Source organism: Passer domesticus, chromosome 6 (genome assembly GCF_036417665.1).
Source record: "Passer domesticus isolate bPasDom1 chromosome 6, bPasDom1.hap1, whole genome shotgun sequence".
Lineage (NCBI taxonomy): Eukaryota > Metazoa > Chordata > Aves > Passeriformes > Passeridae > Passer > Passer domesticus.
In genome coordinates this window covers 55,934,040-55,944,614 of record NC_087479.1, presented here as the reverse complement: position 1 = coordinate 55,944,614, position 10,575 = coordinate 55,934,040, and the positions used below count along the sequence as shown (strand labels likewise).

General features: G+C 40.0%; 1 protein-coding gene across 4 annotated transcripts in view; it reads right to left on the bottom strand.

The window, feature by feature from the left end:
* Nucleotides 1-9,110, bottom strand: part of CCDC73 (coiled-coil domain containing 73) — a 60,383-nt gene extending 51,273 nt beyond the window's left edge. Inside the window, exons 1-2 of one of the 4 annotated variants that reach the window (XM_064425969.1) lie at nt 9,030-9,110; nt 8,445-8,614 (exon numbers count right to left, since the gene is read on the bottom strand). In XM_064425969.1, the coding sequence (XP_064282039.1) occupies nt 8,445-8,459 (15 nt within the window). In that variant the 5' untranslated portion in view covers nt 8,460-8,614; nt 9,030-9,110. Of the gene's footprint in view, nt 1-6,477; nt 6,582-8,444; nt 8,615-8,916 lie in introns of those variants that run through there. The other 3 variants (XM_064425970.1, XM_064425973.1, XM_064425972.1) reach the window with 3 other exon arrangements.
* Between the last annotated feature and the right edge of the window lie 1,465 nt (nt 9,111-10,575).

Below are 10,575 nucleotides of genomic sequence, written 5' to 3'. Positions count from 1 at the left end.
GCCTAAGTATTAAATTCTGTGCTTGGTGAAACTCAGGAATTAAAATATTAATGGACAAAGTTTACCTGCATAAGTCTAATAACTTCTTATTAAAAGGATGACCATAAAAAGATGTCGATCCCCACCAGCTGCAGGCACAGAAATTACAAGAGTCAACACTATCACCTCTGTGCTTCAGATGCAGCCCACTAAAACTGACATTTTAGCTGTAAGAAACATTTCTATGACTATTTGTGAAGAGCAGTACAAAAGTGTATGCAACTGAAATGAATTCATCAGGCACAGAGCGTACCTAATACACCCACACCACAGGTGTGTCCAGCTAAGAGCTAGGATTTAAATCTAAACATGCTCAGTTACTCTATGGTCAAGATGTTAGTGCTGCTGTGGGACTATCAAGTCAGGTTGCTGAGTAACAAGTATAATCCAGAGTTTTGTCATGGTAAACTGAAGAGTATAAAACACTGTTTGCTTTTAAATAAAAGTATTTCTAAAATATTTATACAAAAATTGGCACGATATGACTGAATTTTATACACGATGTAAGTATTATAAATAAATCAATAATCCCCCTACACAGGATAAGGTTCCCGTTGTGATCATTAAAGACTTAAATACATTTAGGGGCTCTGCCTGTTTGATAAAAAACAAAACAGTAAGTCTTACACACACATTTGAACTTTTTAAGGAAATGTCTTTTTTGTACTGTTCAAGCACCTTCTTGTATTGGAGACAACCGAAAGCAGATTTGTCTAGAATCCATTGTTGCATCAAAAACCCAAAAAACTACTAGATAAATCCTTGAGCTGTATTACAATTTTCTGAAGTTTAGCTCAGATGTAAGTTTAGGAATTAAAAAACAAGCAGTCAGCTGTACCAAAGGGCCAAAAGACTCCCATCATTCTGCTAGGAGGAGCTCACCAGAAGGAACTGGGCAAACAAACCACATGTTCATTGTTTCCCAGATTGCACACATCATGTGTGTCTCACATAAGGCAGGTGGGACTCCTGAATGACAAGAAAACCCACTGGCACCAGTGTCATAAAATGGGGACTGTGAAACAACTGGGTACATGGCCTCTGTAAAGACAACTACAGAAAAGACAACTAGAGTGAGACACATTTTTTAAGAACCACTGCTAAGAACCTGTATGTAAAGGTTTAGGTAGCCTAACATGCATTTTACTAGATCTTAAATTTCTTGGGCTCAATTAGATTTTAAAAAATAGTGATTATTTTTGAAGGCAGCTTTCTCCCTATCACTATTGGTGCTTTTCCCCCCCCCCCGCCCCTAATTTAAAGCCAGAGATTTTCTGTAGGTAGGGTTATTTAACCTTCTACAGGCTGAAAAATATTTAATGCAGTTATGTTTGACCCTGCCTGGAGTTTGATCCTTCCATTTAGGGATTGACAGACAAATGTTAATTTTCATTTTCGCCTCCATCCCACATCTTCCTACAAGAATTATACCATCTTTGGTGAGAAAAGCAGCAATTTGTGTGCACCAGACATCACCCAAAGCTAACCAGCTCCCTGGGTTTGCCCACCCAGAGTCCATCTGAACAGCTCCAGAAGGGCAGCTCCTTCGAGCTGTGAGAGAGCCACACCCAGGAGCTGAGTTTGGGATCCAGAGGGCTAAAAGGGGCGACATGAGGGGCACACCCCAAATCACAGGGTGTAACACACCCTCTCCAGCGAGCTGTGCTGGGCTCAGTCTCTGCTTTGTTTCCTTTGGGGCAGTTTCTTTTGCAGCTCTTTCAGGATTTAGTTGAGAGTGGCTCCATTCACACGTACAAATGAAAGCACATAAATGAAACCTTTCACAGGAGTGCAGGTTCTCAGAAAGGCAGTGATACCACTAGGAATTCCAGAAATTACATCTCTGTATACAACGCAGGGATATTTAACAAAAATTCTTCCTTCCTAATAGGGGATCCGCCATGCAACTTCTTTTTTAAAGATGCCCTTCTACAGTTTTATTTAAAATATTGTATTTACTCACTGTCATCCACAATTATGATTATTTTTCATTATAGAATCATACAAGACAAAACCAAATTTCCTTACCAGTCCTCAAAAACTTTACAAGTTAATCACTTTTCGAAATATCCCCAAACTTTTCAAAAATATACTGCCAATCTTACAAGACCATTTGTTCTAAAAGCTAAGACCAATACACTAGTGTTGTGTTCATTTACAAACAACTATGCTCTTCCTAAAAATAGAACATCAAGATGTGGACTCTAAAAAGACTCAAAACCAGAAGACAATAAAAACCTAATATTTTTATTTCTGTAGTCAGGTGAATGAGGGATGCAGCAGACTTGTGGCTTTTGAAAACAGAGGATTATATGATTTTTTAACATTTTAAAGTAAATCAGGTAGCACTGTCAATGCAAAGCTCTTATTTGAAAGGACAGCTTTACACTAATTTTATTGTAATCTTTGTTTTATACTAAAGTTCCATAGAACCTTTTATTCATACATTATGTAAGCACACACAATGTAAGAACACTTGTCCCAAGTTGTGTAAAAGGTCTTTCTATCTCACTGTCTCATTGATAACAAACAAAAATCCAGTTAAAACTCTCTTCTACTGGATTAAAGTGAACAGTAATTCTCTTCCTCGGCTTTGCAACTAGGGGATTTTTAAATGTGTCCTGAGCACAAATTTGGATTGTATGTTGCTTTTTCTCCCAGAAGAGTCAAGTACAACATGACGAGCACTGTGCAATTTGTGCTGGGAAAACACCTTTGCAGACCAGACTGTTTCCTCAGGGCTATTCTGGAGAACATTCTCCAGCCTTTTACTCTGAAGCATTAATACTACTTTGCTGCATCTACTCTCAAAAAGTAGGTGTATTTACCTTTTCCATGTTCTTCCCTACATATCGAGTTTATATTTTTATTAGCTTTCCTTAACTACACAGGACAGAATCATCCAGAGGGCTCGTGACAAACTCTGAAACAGGATATAAAATACGAAGTAAAGAAAGCAAAGGTGATGTTCTTTGCCACTCTAGCAACTGAAGACTTAAAATAACAGATGTATGCTCCATATAAGAAATATCCTACAATTCAGCACATCTTATCCAAGGAAAAGATTGGCAAAGAAGAAGCACGAGTGCGTTCACAAAAGATAAAGCAGCCCTAGTCACATCAAACTGCCCTTATCTCTCGTACTGGCAGTTTCTGGCCTAAAATCAATGGCATTTGTTCAGCTTTTAGATAAGTGTAACCATTTTGAATGTAGAAGCTGTACACTTGTTCTCAAGTTACCTTTCTCAAAGCCTAGGAAAGTACCATGTCCTTTTGGGGTGGGAGACCAACACTGGCTCCATAAGAGAGCAAAACAATTGTCCTTAAAAAGCTGCTTTGGAATCTTGGCTGACAAAAGATTCGGAAGCAATCTGCTGAAACAGATTGCTTCAGATTGCAGAAACAATCTGCTGGACGACATAATGCCTTGAAAAGTCTCAGATTTTAAGAGAATTGTGGGAAAGGCATTAAACAAAGAACTCTCAGCTGCTAGAACCCTCATATTTTCTTTGTCAAGAAGCAATTGGTTGGTTGTTTTGCTTTTCCCGATTTCCTAGAAAGTTCTAAGTGGATTTTTTTTTCCCTCCACATTTCCAGCTCTGTTTCAACATGTAAATTGAAAAAAAAAAAAAAAAAAGGAAAGCTGAACAACACATTCCTGAGAAGAGCAAACTGATGACCCAGAAAGCATATGGGAAAGTCCCTCTGAGAGCCCTTTTTCATTCAAGCTGCAATACTTCATGTTGATGTGATAACAGGAGTTCCAAGAAATTATTGCACTGCTCCAAATCAGCTTCAGTGATCACAATGCAGTAAAGATTACTCCCATCAAATACAGAGATATAGCAAATGTAATTGAGGGGTGAAGTTTTAAAGAATTTTGTCAGATGCTCCAAAGACTGTGTTAGCTGCCTGTTGAATTTTGGATGAAATTCAAAAGACTGGAGCTGCTTGCCCAATTACTGCATTGCTTGCGATCTGCATTTTTGCCCCCACTACAAGAGGTTGCCTTCAGTAATCTGAATTCTTTTGGTGAAAACATAATCTTTCACAAGCTAGCCAGCACGTTCCAAAAACAGGTGATTAAGTTCTCCTACCAAAAACAGGTGATTAAGTTCTCCTACCATATAATTTGGTTAGCAGAGCCAACACAGATATGTATTATCAGGATCCTTACTTTCTGTAATCAAAACTAATTACATATGATACTGTATTCTGTGTTTGTCTTTTGCAGGACACTATTACAGTAAGACCATAAATAATAACTGAAGATTTTTTTCAGCCACAAGTAAAATATTACTAACAAACTAGCAAAATAGATCTTAACTCATTTCAGCTCAAATTAAAAGAGGAAACCATAAACAGCAGCCCTCTGATTCAGACTGTAAAACTGTTTTCTGCTTACAGCATGTTTGTGTGTGGGATTAAATTCTCCTCCCTGGCCTTCCCATCCTAATACTGTTCAGTATTTAGTCAGCATCCTCTCAGCTGTTAGCATAGAGATATGAAGTGAGGAAGGGATGGACAGAAGTCAGTTTACCCAAATTTTACCGGCAGAGGATGAAGGCAGGGGTGTTTCAGCGAGCCCAAAAGCAGTTTGCGCCCGTTCCAAACACCATGCTGCCACCTAGTCGACATCCACCTGAACTGTGCTCTCCTGGGTGCACTGCAGCTGCAGCCACGGAGTAAAAACCGAACTGTTCTCCAAAAAAAATCAGTGCAAGACTAAGCTACCCGAAGGTCTGAGAGCTCCACCGAAATCCCCTGTCCGGCAGCAGTGCCCTGCCAGCACAAAGAAGGCACTGCTTCTTGACAAAGAAAATACGAGGGTTCTAGCAGCTGAGAGGTCTTTGTTTAATGCCCTTCCCACAATTCTAATAAAATCTGAGACTTTTCAAAGCATTATGTCGTCCAGCAGATTGTTTCTGCAATCTGTGCTGCAACGCTGCAGAAAGAGTGGTTGTGTCCAGGGAGCACTCCAAGCTCCTGCTTGTTTCTAGTGATAGTTGTGGAATATACCTCTACCAAGTATAAACAAGGAAATAATTAGCACCACCAAGTAGGGGGCAAGTCCAAAATAATATAATATCAGCAATTAACAGATTTGTGCTGTGCCAGCAAGTTCAGGCACTACTGATATTTAACCTGTTTCCCACACTTTGGGGGTATCTACTTTATATCTAGAAAGAACCGATTTCCCTGAAGGCTGGTTTGTTTCCTTTTTTTATCCTCTCTTCTTTTAAATGTGTCTGACAAGTATTACTTTTTCTTCCACAAACCATTCCTCAGCACAACTTATACCAACATTGCTATTTGTGTGGTATTGGTATTTATGTGGTATCTCTCTGATAAAGCTTCAAAAGGAATTATATTGTTATTTCAGTGGGGCATAATATATGAAAATTGTTTCTCTGCTACCTGAGCATTACAGATAATAGTATTAGGGACAAAAAAATCAGCTCTCATCACAGTAAAAATGTTCTAATTTTTTACGTCTGCGTCTCACTCTCAGTTATAGTAAAGATGCCCCTGCAGCACCAGGTTTGGAACAGCTCCCACGGGAGCCCAAGAACGGCAGGAGAAGGCAAGGAGCAGCCTTGTACCAGAACACAACCTTTTATATCTGCTCTCCACGCCACAGAATCCCCAAAATCCCAGAACAGCAAAGAGCAGGCAGGAGTCCTCCTCCTTCATTTGGTACCCAGCCTGATACACGATCAACAGGTACAGAAGGCAGGATGCATGACCCTTCTGTAAAAATGCGTTAGAAGACCATAATTGCGTTACATTGTAATAAAGACCTGAATGCAAAAGACAGAGGAAAGAAAAAAACCAGCAACACTTTGAAGATGACACAAATATCCTGAACATGGTACTGTCAGAGCTCTCCTTCATGTCAGCCTTCACCACAAACGTGAAATATACGAATGAGATCTTACTAGAAATCCTCAGTAAATGTGGATGTCTTCTGTATTTGTTCTAATTCTTAAGTGAATGACAAATTAGAGCTTCCCTAATTTTGCTGCTCAAAGCACTCTACTGTTGTCTCACACTTAGCTTGGGGTTTTTTTCAGATTAAACAATTGCCCCAGCACTGACAGAGCTGTCCCAGGTGGTCGCTTATTTTCCTCACAGTCCTGTGGCAGGATGAAGATGACCATATATATGCCCAAAGGCAAGCAGCCTGGCTAAATTCAATCAACATTTCCACACTCTGGGTGGGACAACACATAAACAATCCATATGAAAAGCAAGACACGAATCCCTGCATATTAAAATCAAGGAAAGACACCGCTCTCTGCTCTCTCTGGGGCAGGCCCAAGATATTACCAGCGCTGCGGCCGCCGAAGCCCAGCTGGAAAACTGCCTTTTTTTTTTTTTTTTTTTCAAAAAATACCCAAAAAACAACCTACAAAAAAGACATAAAACTACACCCACCTTGTTTTCCCCAGCTCCAGGGGGGAAGCTGTTCTCCAGCAGCAGCAGCACCGAGCCCTTGCCCCGCACTGCAGCGGAACCTCCCCGGCAGCGGCCGCGCTGCCCTCAGAGCCCGGCGGGCCACGGCCAGGGGCAGCGCAGCTCCGCGTAACGCAGATTTCACCTTGTTCCAGGACACGTAGAGCAGCACGCCTCACCCTACCCAGTCCAGGTGGAAATCTCCCCGGAAAGAGCCGTAATTCCAACCCTCCGCCCCTTTCCCAAGCCCGGGGCCCGCCGCGCTTGGTGCCCCGAGGGAGCGCGGCAGCGGGACGGGCACGGCGGGGGGCTCGGGCTGGGCACGCTCACGAGGCATCAAAGTACGAAAACGCAGTTAAAATACCCCAAATCCTCCACTGTGCCCTCAGATCCTTCACTCTGCCTGCTGCGGACACCACGTCAATGCCTTTTAAAGTGTACGGAAGCCAGGAGACCACTTGGTTTTCAAGACGCACCGGACAATTTTTTCTCATCTCACTCGTCCCACTACACAGTTGTGAGCAGATGAGTATTTTCCTGCAAGTTTGTTTTACTTTTTCCCAGACATTTGTTGCTTTGTTCTTTGGGTTTGTTTTGGGCTTCCGGCTTTTTGACATACTAAATTAGATTTGCCTATTTGACTTTTTTTAAGCCGTTACAACGTTGTTCAATTTTATGGCTGGTTAAAATGCACACAACACTAAGGAGAAGAAGATTTGAGTTTTGGGCTGAAACCAGCCCAGCTTTGCTGGAACACACATGGTAAAGAAAATGCTTTGTAACAAAATCAACATTTCCAAAGCACTCAAGCTGTAAAAGACATATTTTTACCTGAAAGAACATGATTCAAATGATAAGCAGGATGATGATGATGATGCTCAGAACTGTACTCTTGCTCAGGCCAAATAATTTGTCATTAAAACTTGGTTTTCTCGGGCAGCGTCATCAACACAGAATACCAAAACAGTATTCTCAGAATGGTTTGTCAAACTCTGCTTTGCAACATTCACAGAAAATGCTGAGAATTAAAACTGAAATTTTTATATCCAGCTTTTTTTAATAACTCTATATAATGAAACACCACAATGATTTTAAAGTTTCATTTAGAACAATTTCAAATTCGTATGCTGCTAGTTGTTACCACAGTGTCAGCTTATGTCTTTACCAACCGAATAGTTCTCAAACTCAGCAACTGAGAATAACTTAACATTCATTATTACAATTATCAACATAACATAAATAAATCAACACTGAACAGCTGCATGCAAGAAGGCCTAGACATAGGAGGAAGAAAGGGGATACGAAGTCATACAAATCAGGCAAGGCATAAAAGAAATATAATGTGAAAATAAGACCTATAATCAAAAGTTATGCAGGGACTTATTTATCAAGGATTTCTGTTTAATGTGGATTGCAAGGTGAAATTACCTAATAACTGCTTGTTAGGACCCATCAATTTTGCCTGATCAAATTTGAAAGAAGCAAAAGTAAGTGGGATAAAGAACATAACAAATAAATAAGTTTCCAGCAATTATTTCATTTCATGGACAGTAGGAAACAGAGCTGACATGCAAAAATACATATGCTGTTTTAAAGGAAAAAAAAACCCACAAATTTGAGTGCAGTATAGGAAACCTTTTTACTTCTTTTCCTCTCTGTGCTAAAATTCAAATATAAATGTACAAAAAGTTGGGTTTTATTTAAGATGGTTTCTATTTCACTCGGTTATTGTCATCAACAACAGCACAAAAGCATCATTTCTCTAAGTTTTATGTTGCCAGTGTCTTTCAGTAAAATCCACAGCAAATAATTATGTATATTTCATGTCACACACAAGTCACACTTTATGGAAAGATAACACAGTCACTGTGGAATTAATTGCCTTTTTTCCCCTGAAATCCTAAGATTTACTTGGCAGAGCCTGAAATAATAATTTGACACAACGATACCTGGAAACTGAACATTTTCCAAAGCACAGGTCAGAAAGCATTCCTCTGCAGAAATCTTGAAATGGTGACCTGGATCTCCCGGACAGGGACAGAATTTGGCCTGTCACCAGCAGCACGAGGAGACGGATTCCTGCCAAGGCCACAGCTGGAGCAGAAGGCTGACCCTAGGGCTGAAATCCACAAAAGAAAACAGATCAGCACATGTTAGCTGCAGCAGCTGCTGGAAATTGTGATGTTTGTGACTCAGCACAGCACTCCAATCCTCAAAATACACTTGGCAGTGTAAGGAGATCAACACACTAAGCAAACCTTTGTCATCCCTCTAATGGTTTTCACCAGGAGTTCCAAGTGTTAATCAGGCAAGTGTATGCTTAAAAAGAAAAAAATAAAAAATCCCTTTTTTGAGGAAAAGACAAGATTTTAAAATCTTCAGATGACATCTCAAATCTGCATCTATCTTTATTGTAAATACCTGCTTTAGATCATGTGCCCATTTTTTAACCAGAACGTATACTAGATAGTGAAATGTGAAATTGTTGTACTGTGTTTGTTATGCCACATGCCGATTTGGTTTGTTCCTTATACCCCTTTCAGTTGTAATGGTTTTGCCCTGGTTCTCCTTCTCCTTGATCGCCCCGTTCCTCTAATCTCTCCTCCCCATTACCCCTAGTAACTAATGTATCCATCCCTCAGTCCCTCCCTGGTTCCCTGTCCGTCACTCGGTGCCCCAACCCTTCTGTCTAGAATCTTCCATCTTGGGCATCGAGTGATTGGATCAGGGCCCAGGACTCCGCCCCTGATCTTCCCCCATTGGTTTCCCTATATGTCTGTTATCCTCCCACCACTCCCACCTTACTTTTCATTTGCTGAAGACCGCATTAATTCTCTGTATCCGCCCATCTTTATAAAGCCAGGTCGGCGCCCAGTTGATTGTCTTCAGGGAGTGGTTCCCCTGGAGTCGTTAAATCCAGGTTGCACTGCCGCTGGAGTCCGTCTCTTTTATCTCCTCTGGGGTAGCAGCTTTCTCTTTACCGCGGTTCCTCGTCTCGCAAGGCGAAAGCCTTAGGCGCTCTCCTAACCGAGCCCGGAATCGGGAGAGTGCCCCACAGCTAGCCAGGACGTCCCTTAAGGTCAGCCGCCGCTGCATGAAATTTAACCCAAATTAGATTAATTTATACTTAACAGTATCATTGTTGAGGTATTTCACGCAACAGTAATGTGAGATTCATTTAGCAATTCTGAAGTCCATCAAATCCTATCTTTAGGAAGCAATATTTACAGTTATAACAGTATGTGTTGCATTGGTTGAGTTTGCTTGTTTGTTTTAAAGTCCCTTATGTACAAACATAACTCTAGGGTAATATAAACATAGTCCACCAAAGAAAACATTAACTTTGTATTTTCACTTTAAGTTATTTTAAAAATAGAGAATTGAAGCACAAATTCTTACAGATAATAAAACTGTTTTTTTTTTAGTTTAATAACAACCAGATACACTTCCAAGCTTTATGTATTAATATTTCCACATTTTTGAAGTTATGCTCCAATAGGAGTTTCCCATATAACTAAAAAAAAAAAACCCACTGAGATGGTTTTTAATGCTGAGCTTGCCTTAATATGTTCTACAAACAAATTAGAGATGGTGAAGGTGTCCAAGTGAGAAAATGGAAACTGTTCTCCTATTTGGCTTGCATTTACAAAACTCCATTTTATTGTTCCATTAATAATATATTATTTTCCATTCATAATAATTTTTCTGTATCTCTTTAATATGATCAGACCAGGCATCTGAAAGGAAAATTCCGTTACAGATGGACTACAGGAAGTGGACTTTTCTTCAGCCTTTCACCTTTTTTTGTGTCGAGCTCTCAGAAACACAACAGAACTCTTGTCCCAAAAATTTTTGCTATGTTCTTTCAAATTATTAACTACTGCATTTAGACTGTTGCTTCCTAATTCAGCTTCAGTCTTGTTGTGATGGTTTTTGGCTAAGTAAAATGAGTTTATGAGAAATAGATCTATAGAAGAAAATATGGAAACACTTTCAAATTGAAATGCTGTGAATGAGATCTTCCACAAATATTAAAATAACTTGCCACTGGGATTAATTTTTGAAAATAATAGCTGCATA